The sequence below is a fragment of the Carassius gibelio genome, chromosome A10 (assembly GCF_023724105.1).
Source record: "Carassius gibelio isolate Cgi1373 ecotype wild population from Czech Republic chromosome A10, carGib1.2-hapl.c, whole genome shotgun sequence".
NCBI lineage: Eukaryota > Metazoa > Chordata > Actinopteri > Cypriniformes > Cyprinidae > Carassius > Carassius gibelio.
In genome coordinates this window covers 14,034,773-14,046,702 of record NC_068380.1, presented here as the reverse complement: position 1 = coordinate 14,046,702, position 11,930 = coordinate 14,034,773, and the positions used below count along the sequence as shown (strand labels likewise).

The 11,930-nt window shown below is 36.7% G+C and overlaps 1 protein-coding gene across 3 annotated transcripts in view; it reads left to right on the top strand.

Annotated features, from left to right (window-relative positions):
- Nucleotides 1–8,656: 8,656 nt before the first annotated feature.
- The window catches only part of LOC128021266 (protocadherin beta-16), a 78,095-nt gene continuing 74,821 nt past the window's right edge, over nt 8,657–11,930 (top strand). For 2 of the 3 annotated variants that reach the window (XM_052608365.1, XM_052608357.1), the window contains exon 1: nt 8,657–11,159. In XM_052608365.1, coding sequence (XP_052464325.1) covers nt 8,748–11,159 — 2,412 coding nt within the window. In that variant the 5' untranslated portion in view covers nt 8,657–8,747. The remainder of the gene's footprint in view (nt 11,160–11,930) is intronic. The other variant, XM_052608359.1, reaches the window with a different exon arrangement.

The following is an 11,930-nucleotide window of genomic DNA, read 5'->3' as shown; positions in this document are numbered from 1 at the left end:
TATTGAATTTCCTTATCGTTTATTTAGATTGCAATACACGTCAGCATACGCCTCGCGGCTGGAAATTTGGAAAGCTGTTGTCCTTTATTCATTCGCTGTTTCATTGTACTTAGAATATATACGTTATTCATGTGAAAATAAAGAGAGGGTCAGTGGTCGGCAATATTGCCCAGGATTTAAGAGTCAATATGATACATTTTCATCACAGAATACAAGGATTGAGTTTGATGGAAGAAACCGCTACTGTGAAATCAACGCGCAGGGAACTGGTTATACATGAAAGGATTGACCGAGAAGAGATTTCTTCATGGAAACCCCCCTTGAACAAACTCTGGAGATTCAAGACATAAACGGCAACAACCCGACCTCCCCCCACAGTAAGGTAAAATTAGATATCCCAGAGTTTACAGTTAAAGGGTCCCGATTTTTCATCGACGAAGCTGCGGGCCCAGACAGCGGAATAAATTCAGTATAATGTTATACGTAAGGAATAATTGATAACTGGCCGGTGAATTATCAGAAAAATAATGCACACCCTAAGTCGCGTCGTTGCCATTACACCTCGGGTGTGCATTATGTTTCTAATAATTCAACAGTCAATTATTCCACCACACCTCAAAACATCCGATACGATGATACATTTAAAGGGAATTGTGCAGTTTTTGTACTTAAATCGCTATTGTTAGTAGGATTATTTATTCCGCATCTCATCCAATGCCTCTTTTGCTAGTTCGAAAACGTAATTTTAAAATGGGATGCTTGAGCCGTTGATAGCATTCTAATGCAGTTATTAAATAAGTTATTAGAAAGAGATCGAGCGAGAGAGAGAGAGAGAGAGAGAGAGAGAGAGAGAGTAAATATTTTTATTTACAGAACTGCATAAAACAATTAACAGGGTATACATTATCCCATAAAAAATGTTCCTACAAAAAATGTGAGATAACAACTTCAACCTCAAACATAGAACACAATACTCCTTTGCTACACCATTTTAGTTCAAAGGAAATTAACTCATCCATAGATTTATAAAAATTAAAATCAATCAACACTCGCGACTTTATAAGAGTTGAAAACAACACAGTAGCATTATGTCCAGGCCTTTGCACAGTCTTATTTTCCCTACTTGAATAGATAGCTAATTTAGCTTGACCCAATATAAAATTCATTAACTGACAATCAATTTGTCTTTTCTGCAGATATTTAGCACCCAGAAAAAATAGCATCAATAGCATCCATTAAAAGCATCAAAAAGACTTCTCAATGCATCAAACAGCTTCTCTTTTAAAACAAAGGAGACATTTTGAGCTCGCATCGGGATTTAAAATAGAAATAAAAGCATTGACAGCTACCACTCCACGGATAAATTTCCATTGTATTATTTCCAACTCTCTTTGTTAACGGTGGTTTAAACAAAACTCTCCAGTCAGGCTTAACATTCTCATCCAAATCTAAGAAAGAACGCCATGGTGTATCTATTTTGTTGTCTAAAATCTTTTTGTTAAAAACCAAAACACAAGCTTTGTACAAGACTTTCCCTGTAACCGAAAAGAAATCAAAACACAAGGACTTCCCAGTGTTTAACAACAAACCCATACAATCATCTAGTTTGGGAGACAAGTACATGTTCGGAAAATAGTCTTCAGCATTAGGGGTCTCTGCTACCTATACAATAGTTTGCTAGTAATTTTCTCTCTTCATTTGTAAGAGCAGCCTGCCACTTTGCCATCAGTTGAGCAACTTTACGATTTAAAAAAATGTCCCAAATGAAATGCTGTTTTCTCAATGTTCATGAAATTAGGTCCAGCTACATTTAGCAGAAATCTTAAAATGTTGATCTTGGATTTGCAAAGGATATCACTTAGTCCAGGAAAGCTGTATTCAACAGCAGAAATGTCTAAACGAGCTACATTTATTATGGGCTCCTTTAACAACCAGAAGTGTGATTTCGTACATGGTGCCCTCTGTTGATTAAAAAGAGTCCATACTTTAAGAAGATTTCAATAAAACATTGGCATATTGGAGGCATCCAGTTTTAGGGGGTCTAAAGTTTTAGTCCTCCCAGACTCTGTAAAATAGCAGATGCAGCTACTCTCCAACCAAAGTCACTTGACCCCGAAAGAAGCCTTTGTATAAATTGTAGATGGAAAGCTGCAGTTCTGCTTTGCAAGTTTATCAGTCATTTTCCACCTTTTTCTTTTGGCAAAAAAATAAAATGCTTTTAGTAATCCAGTGTAAATTATCCCAGGAAAAAATCCACCAGTAAGGCTTGAATTTCAGACATCATTTTCACGATTGGATCTATACATGCCAGCTTATGCCAGAGAGAGGATGCAATTAAATTACTGATAACTAAAGTATGTCCTTTACAGGACATGTTTGGGGCCAGCCATTTCCATTTGGCTAATCAACCTTTAATCTTTTCAACGATCCCTTCCCAATTTTTCTGTACAGTGCCCTCATCTTCTAAAAAGACCCCTAAGTATTTCAAACCCCCTTTACGCCAAATTAAACCATCAGGAATGCTTAGATTCTCTCCTGTCCACTTTCCACATATTTTTGACTTTTGATTATTACATGACATCAGCGTAGCGGATCGATGAACGTTATAGTTAAAACCAGGTATATTTAACCCAGTCAAATTTACTCTTATCTGTTGCAATAATGGTTCTATGGCTATTGCATATAGAGCATTCCTGACAGCGGACATCCTTGCTTTACACCTCTACCAACCTTGAAAGGATTGCATAAACCACCGTTCACTTTCAGCACACTCTCAACATCAGTATACAGCATCTTAACCATTTACACAAAACCTCGAAAGAAACCAAAAGCTGCTAAGGTTTTCCAGAGGTAATTATGTTCAACTCGATCAAAAGTTTTATCTTGATCATTAATAATATTATCAACAATGGACCTACCAGGTATACAGTAGCTCTGGTCCGGATGAATAACTTGCTCCATTAGCTCTGCCATTCTACTAGCCAAAATTTTAGAGAGCAGCTTGTAATCTGTGCAAAGCAATGACAGAGGGCACCAGTTCTTAATATCCGTCAGGTCTCCTTTTTTTGGGAGGAGTGTAAGAACTGCTCTACGGCAGCTCAAAGGCAGCTACCCTTGAGCTAAACTTTCATTGAACACATCAAGCAAATCCACCCCTAACACTGTCCAGAAAGAAATATAAAAGTCTACTGGAAGAACATCGATGCAAGGAGCCTTCCTAGACTCCATGCCCTGAAGGGCCTTGTACAACTCCTCTAGGCTCATTGCCTTACAGAGTTTTATATTGGCATACTCAGACACCTGCACCAAGTTTTCAAAAAGAACATTATCAGTGTCAGGCTCTGCAACACATTCACAGCTGTACAGCTTTTCATAAAAAACAAGCTGCCCTCTTTCAAGCTGCCTTAAATTAATCTTTTCTGTCCATTCTTTTTAGAAAACACAAAAAAATTGTTGGAGCTTTGATCTGATCAATATTCTGAAAACGGTACCGAACCAGAGCTCCTTGCACCTTAACCCCTAAAAGATCAACAAGTTTAGTTTTTTTTATTGTAAAAGCTTCCAAAAAATCCCTCCCCCCAGCTCATTCACTTGTATTTCGACTATTGAAGCCTCCAGGTTTCTCATAGATTTCGTTAACTGTACAGTAATATTTCGAGTATGCTGTTGACAAAATTGTTTCATTTGAACCTTACCAAAGTCGCACCAATGACTGGAATGTATTCTTTGTAGTTCTAAATGTTTCTCCCAAAAAAATTACAATTCGGTTTGAAGTTTTTGGAAAATACTACAGCAACTCCTCCACTGATAGCACTTTTTTTCTTTTTTTTTCACATCTCCATTTACATTCACTGAAGCAACACTAATTTCACCCATAAAGAATAAAAGACAAAACACGATAATCATTAAATTAGCTTTTTTCACCACCATCATTGCTTATTTCAGTATTGAGTTCTCACTAGCTTCTTTAACCTGTAAATTAATTTTTTGGTAAAAAAGCCTTCAGTCATCAGACACCTTATCTTTTCAATAAACTGTTTCAGATCAGGAAAAAAAATTATTTACTCGTACCCTATTTTTATTTTATTTTGTTTGGTTAAAGAAACAGTTTTATATCATCCACTTCATAATTACGACTCACACATTCACCCTGTGAAAGAGAGTGGCTACAATCTGATTCACTGTCACTCTCTGTGTCTGCCTGGTTTTCACATTCACCTACATCCATCCTCTTTACACTTCTCAAATCACAGTTATTATTACTTTTCCTTTGTTTTAGCGGTACCTTAAACAGTGTGTGTTCTGCCTCTATGTCAATGCCATCATTCTTGCCTATTTTCTCCATCAAAGGCTGTTTTTCTACCTCGCACTGCGAGATCTCTGACAACTTAAGGCATTACTGTCCGAACAAGTGACTATTCGATTCATCAAGTTGAGTCCGTCATCAAAAGACCCAGTGTCAGTGGACTCTGCATTATCTACCGAACACTTCCTCACAATAATTTCAGGATTAGCATGATTTATCTCTTACTGCTCTGCTGCAATCGCCTCAGTTCAGCTTGTTCTTCCACGATCGCGCTTGGCTCTCTACCAGTACCGCCGCTCCCTATACGCAGAGTATGCAGTTTGTGTAGGACACTGACTCCCAGAGGGGGTATCATCCCAGTTGCTCAAAAAAAAAAAAAAAGTGCCATTCTCCCATCCGCCCTCGCCACCTCATGTTTGTGGCTGAATGTTCATAACTGGTGGATGGACATCTTTTCCCGGGTAAAGGCCATCAGCAATCCGGCGCAGAGAAAATAAAATGTCTCTAAAGTTACATGCGATATTGGTATACACTTTTCTAACGTCAGTAGCATTTGAGGAGAATGACTTACAGTCATAAAAACAACTGTAATTGTTAATCTAGGTGTCAGCTAAGCACAATTTAATTGAATGTTTGATATTTATTAAAATAAACTGTAAATCATATGTAAATTATTCTACTTTTTCGCATGGGCTCAAACACAAATTTGAAGCTCAATAGCATTTGAGGAGAAAGACTTGCAGTCATAAAACAATTGTAATGTGTTCATTTAGGTGTCAGCTACAAATTACCCATGGTTTTAACAATAACACCACAAATCATCATTCTTGTATATATATATATATATATATATATATATATATATATATATATATATATATATATATATATATATATAAACAATAAAAAAACAATGAGGCAATAATGATTAATTAATAATTAATTAATTAATAATAACACTGTTAAAATACTTAATGTAGGCAAATACAAAATAAACAATTGATGTACATGTTATTACAAATGCCTGCAAAGGGAGCCAAATGCCATGCAATTGCTGCTGTTACACTTACAGGAGAATCAAATCCTTGTTTAGGCTACTGACCAAACATTTAATTCAAATATTCACTTAATTTTTCATTTTTGGCCACCTTTTTGCTATAAATGACACAGCCTTTATAATTTCTTCAACAAAAAACATGCATATCACAACCCTTACAAAAATAAACCATGGTTTTATCATAGTAAATTAATCTCAGGTTAATTTCCTCTTGCATGATTTCTGAATACTTGAGAATAGAAAAATTAATTTGAGTCATAATTTAGTTAGCCATAGGTAAATGTCGAAAGCTACTATTGTAATTTGTAAATAATACAAATTATTCATTTACTTTTTTATTTGATTAAAGTTCTATTTTCACTCCTATAGTAGGTGCTTTTTTCCATCATTATATTTGAAGAAGGGGGGCACAACAATACAATCCTGTTTAGGGCACCCATTTGGCCAGACGCGGCCCTGCTCTCTACTGTCAGTGTCTGGTTGAATTAAGTGGGTGGGACAGTTACATCATTTACATTTTGCTCTGTTGCTAATGTTTCCCTTTAATCAGGGCAATCACGGATCAAATGTCCCACCTTATTGCAACCGAAACATTTCATTTTCCCTGTTGTTTCAAAAACAACATAGTCAAAATCATTGATACGGAATTTAGGTCTAATTCAGCATCATTTTTCACAATCATAAAGGCGAAATGCCTAAAGGAAACTAGATAAGGTCACTTTTTTAGATGGCATTGATAAAGGGAGAACCGGTGTAAACAAACCATCAATAAAGATCCCACGCTCAACTAACTCGTTTGCTTTGTCTACATTATTTAAAACAATGACATTAACATTCATTTTTGAGGCTTGACAAAATGCATTCATTGCCCACAACTTCACCTATAGCTAAACAACAATCCTCAACACTCACGGCAGCTGCCACCTTTACTGCATGATGCTGCGTGAGTGTATTCAAAACTCACAAATCCAGGAAAAAAATATTCTTAATGACTAAAACAAAAACAAAAAAGAAAAAAGAGAAGAGAGAAAAGACAGAAACATATCTGAGGGTGAAGAAACTAGTAAAGGCACAGCCGCCACAAATTTACATTCACACCCAAACAACGCTCATAACTCACCACACGCTCTCCATGCTCACCCAGCAAACGCTCACGCATGCACACAAGTGAGAGAGAGCTTGTGTGAATTAGGCTACTTCTCTACGTCTCTTTACTATGGGAGGCCGTTTGAGACGAAACCCATTAAAACACTTGCAATACACATTGAAAACTTGTGATACGCATTGAAAACTTGTGATACACATTGAAAACTTCTGACCACGATCCTCAAAGACATTGTACAGGGAAAAAAAAGAACTTTAAATTCAAATTAAATTAACGATTAATCAGTTTAAAATTAAAAGGGGGTATACTTATATTCACTACTTCAACCAAACATAATTCTTGACTAAGTTTTTGCCTCCTGACTCAACTCTGGAAATTTTTACATTTAACATTATGAAATAAAAGGCATTTCTATATCCTGATTTTAGTCTTCTGGCTTGAATGCTCAGTTTGAAGGGGCGTATCTGCGGTGAGACTGTTGTGAATGGCTGACATCTTTGCATTAGAAATGCGTATTATTTATATATATTTATAATATGCTGTCAAATCCATATCGTAAATGTCTGTTTGTAATGCCTGTGGTGACAATGCGACTAAATTAAATGTAAATGTTTGGGCGGGCAAAGCGGAGAAGGGGGGGGGGGGGGGCGGGGTAACCTTTCCCCTTATGATGACATATGACAGAACGGGAGTGTACTGTACTCTCTGGTACCCAGTGAAGTTGTCCTAATTTCTATCTATTAATGGAGATACGGGGGTGATTCATGCTGTAAGATCATTTGACTATGAGCAGTTCAGAAACTTCACTGTCAAAGTTGTTACCAGAGACAATGGATATCCACTGCTCAAATCGCAGCAGTAACGTGACTATGGAAGTCTACATAACAGATGAGAATGAAAACTCTCCACAGATATTATGCCAGACAATATGAAGCAGAACCTTGTTATTTCAGTGAAGGATAACGAACAGTCTGCATGCTCTGTCTACGACCTGTGCTGTAAATTTACAAAATTACGATGAATATCTAACCACAGGCTCGCGCACCAGTGATTTTAAGTTTGTGAGCTCATATCATGAAAACACACTTCCTGCTGGTGGGACTCTGGAAAAGGAGCACAATATTAAATTTAGCTCGAGCATGATAACACTTGATGTTAAAAGAAATAGTAAAGGAGGTAAGAAAGGCTTAACTTCTTTGAAATGTGTTTTATCTTTGCATTTGGTGTCTCGACTGATTATATACATTATTGTTTATTATTTTTTATGATATCAGCATTTACTATTTATTATAATGAAAAAAATTTAAATGTATAAATTTAAATAAATTTAGGATTTTATGAATGCATATCTTTGAACACCTTTACCAGTACTTAAACTCTGCATTAACCAATTCCTGAGAAAAATAAATAAATAAATAAATAAATAATAATAATAATCAACATATATATATATATATATACACACACAGGTTTATTTTTGGGGATTTTCTCTCTCTTGTTTTTCTTCCCTATTGCCTTTTGTTAGTGTGAATTGCAGTGTTTATTGTGGATAATATGATTTTGGCTTGTGAAGTTATGTGTTTGATCTCTGCAAGTTTAAAAGGTTACTTGAGATTTTCAGTTGTTGTTTTAGTCTAAAAACTAACTGAGATTTGAGTAAATTTTTACGAATTGGCCCAAAAAAATGTTTAGGCATTTATCAGTTTGTGTTCAAAAATACAGAGTACATCCACGTTAAAACTTAGTCAAGAATTATGTTTGGTTGAAGCGGTGAATAGAAGTATACCCCCTTTAACTGATTAATCGTTCATTTAATTTGAATTTAAAGTTCTTTTTTTTTTCCTGTCCAATGTCTTTGAGGTCATCCGGTTTCAGCACCACAAGTCTGGACAGCACCAGAACTGTCTTTTGTCTTTTGTCTTCGATTGCGTGATTATTTTCTGTTCTTTCCTAATATAAACATAGCTACACAGTTATATGAATTATCTTACAATAAAACGAGCTAACAAACATGAGGCTTCACTTGGTTGATCACTGCGACATTTTCAATAAATATGTGAATGTTGCAATGAACAGACAAATACTCACAGTGTCGCTATTCAACAAGTGTGCAGACTGATGCGTCTCTCCTCCCACAACTAATGTATGCAATATGAGATCTGTCTATTAGAATGAGCGCCGCACAAAATGGAGTAACAATTCGTCGACACACATACATATAATATCATTCGTCAAAAATTCGCTTACTGTTGAGAAGGTGCAATATCAAATTTTCAAAAATGGAGTGCATGTTATTTTTACATTCTTTCTTTGCATTTTTCGTGGTTTTCCTTCTGTTTCCTCTGAGATCCGTCTGTGATGATCTGAGCTACAGTATTCCGGAAGAAACGAGGCGCCAGTATGTGATTGGAAACATAGCAAAGAATCTAAGGATGGATGTGAAACAATTATCTGCTCGTAAAGCTCGGATAGACACGGAGGACAGCAGCAAACGGTACTGTGATATTAATCTGAATACTGGTGATTTAATCGTGGCAGAGACAATAGACCGAGAGGAGCTTTGTGGATCACAAATTTCCTGTATTCTTAGCTATGATCTTGTCCTGGAAAACCCTCTTGAAGTCCATCGTATAATTATGCAAATTCATGATGTAAATGACAACGCACCACAGTTTCCAAATGAACGTATTATCTTTGAAATCAGCGAATCAGCAGTTAAAGGCCAACGATTTCGTTTGGATGAGGCGCATGACGCCGATGTTGGACACAATTCGCTCAACAGTTATTCACTGCAGAAAAATCGACATTTTATATTGACTGTACACGATACTGCAGATGGGGGAAAATACGGTGAACTCGTTTTAGAAAAGGAGTTGGATCGTGAAGAGCAGAAAGAGATAGATATGATACTCACAGCCACTGATGGTGGTTCACCCCAGAGGTCTGGCACTGCTGTTATACACATCACTGTTCTCGATGCTAATGATAATGTCCCAGTGTTTAGTGAGTCAGTTTATAGGGTCACTCTGGCTGAAAATACACATCCAGGAACAGAAATCATCAGAGTGAGCGCCACTGATGCAGATGAAGGTCCAAACGGGGAAGTAACGTATGAATTCAGCAGAATGACAGCTAAAACTGCAAAATTGTTTTCTATCAATAAGACAACAGGACAAATCGTGGTGACTGGAGAAATTGATTATGAAAAAGACAAAAAGTATGAAATGGGAATTCAGGCCAAAGATGCATCTGGATTAGCATCAACTGCTAAAGTTATGATAGATATAACTGATGTTAATGACAATCCGCCTAGAATCATCCTTAAATCTTTGAATAATCCAGTACCTGAAAACTCTGAGCCAGGCACTGAAGTGGGAATCATTAATGTTCAAGACAAAGACTCAGGAGAAAACCGGCAAATTCGTTGTTCTGTTCAGCAAAATGTTCCTTTCAAACTGAACCCATCTGTTAAAAACTATTTCTCTCTAGTGACTACAAAAGCTCTAGACCGAGAGAAAGAATCTGATTACAACATTACCATCACAGCCACAGATGGGGGATCTCCACCCTTATCCACCTCCATGACAATTCACTTATTTGTCTCAGATGTGAATGACAATCCTCCTGTGTTTGTGCAGCATTCTTACAGTGCTTATATAAGGGAAAACAACAAGCCAGGCACTTCTGTTTGTTCTGTTGATGCAAATGATCCAGATTGGAGACAGAACGGGACTTTACTGTACTCTCTGGTACCCAGTGAAGTCAGTGGGGTCCCAGTGTCCTCGTTTCTATCAATTAATGGAGATACAGGGGTGATCCATGCTGTAAGATCATTTGACTATGAGCATTTCAGAAACTTGACTTTCAAAGTTGTTGCCAGAGACAATGGATCTCCACCGCTCAGCAGTAATGTGACTGTGAAAGTCTTCATAACAGATGAGAATGATAACTCTCCACAGATATTATACCCGGTTCCTGATGGAAAGTCTTTAATGACTGAAATGGTCCCAAAAGTGACTCTCTCAGGCTCACTGGTGTCCAAGGTGATCGCTATAGATGCTGACTCTGGACAGAATGCATGGCTGTCCTATCAGATTGTCAAATCGACTGATCCGGGACTGTTCACTATAGGTCTCCATAGTGGAGAGATCAAAACACAACGAGATATTTCTGAATCTGACAATATGAAGCAGAACCTTGTTATTTCAGTGAAGGATAACGGACAGCCCTCTCTTTCTACAACCTGTTCTGTAAATTTACTCATCTCTGACAACCTTTCTGAAGTTCCTGAACTTAAAGATATGACTTATGAGGACAACAACTCTAAATTAACGTCATATTTGATAATTGCATTAGTTTGCGTGTCCACCTTCTTCCTGACGTTCATCATATTGATTGTGGCAGTGAAGTTTTGTCACAGGAGAAAGCCCAGACTGTTGTTTGATGGAGCAGTTGCTCTTCCCAGCGCCTATCTTCCCCCCAACTACGCAGAGGTGGATGGAGCAGGAACTCTCCGCAGTTCTTACAATTATGACGCGTATCTAACCACAGGCTCGCGCACCAGTGACTTTAAGTTTGTGAGCTCATATAATGAAAACACGCTTCCTGCTGGTGAGACCCTGAAAAAGGAGCACGATTTTCATTTTGGTTCGAGCATGATAAAACTTGACTTTACGGGAAATGAAGATGAGGTAAGAAAGGCTTAATTCCCCAAAATTCTTTTTAATCACTAGTTTCTAATTATACATTTATTTGTATATATAAATTAATAATGTCAGGTACTTTCTTGTAAATCGATTCTTGTATGATGCTGAGTGACAACGAATGAGAACCTCATATTTCAGTACAAATGTCTGTATTATATTGCTATCAGTCCTCTCCACGCCCTGTCTTTAATGTGAAGGTATCTATAAAAAACGATGACCTCATAGTGAAAAACATTTAAATGGACCAGAACGAGTCTTTGGCCAGCTTGTACTCTAATAATTTTGCGCATTCTCGGCACACCATTATCGGTTTCTAAGACGACAGAATAGAATGTTGCATTAACTAATTTTAGAAATAATACACTGTTTTTTTTTTATATTTTTTTTTGTTGTTGTTGTTTTTGTTTTGTTTTTTAAAGGCTACTCTGTCAAAAAAATATTATTTTTCTTTGTTAATAAGCGGTTACAGCCTTTAATAGTTTAATGTAGCTTTATCCACTTCCTTTCATAAACCCTGTTATGGTCACGTATTTAATTTGTTTTATCTCTGACAGTTCGTGTGTTTCTTTATATAATTTTCAGGTGGTTTTATCACCCCGACCTCCTCCCCTTCCCTTGGATGTTGATAACATGGCGCACAGCATTTACGTTAAAACTAAATAACTACGTTTGTTTAAAATAGAGAATATAAATAGATTTCAAATTTGTTTAACATATATTCAAAATTAAATAACTATCTTCTCACCTAGTCAGTCT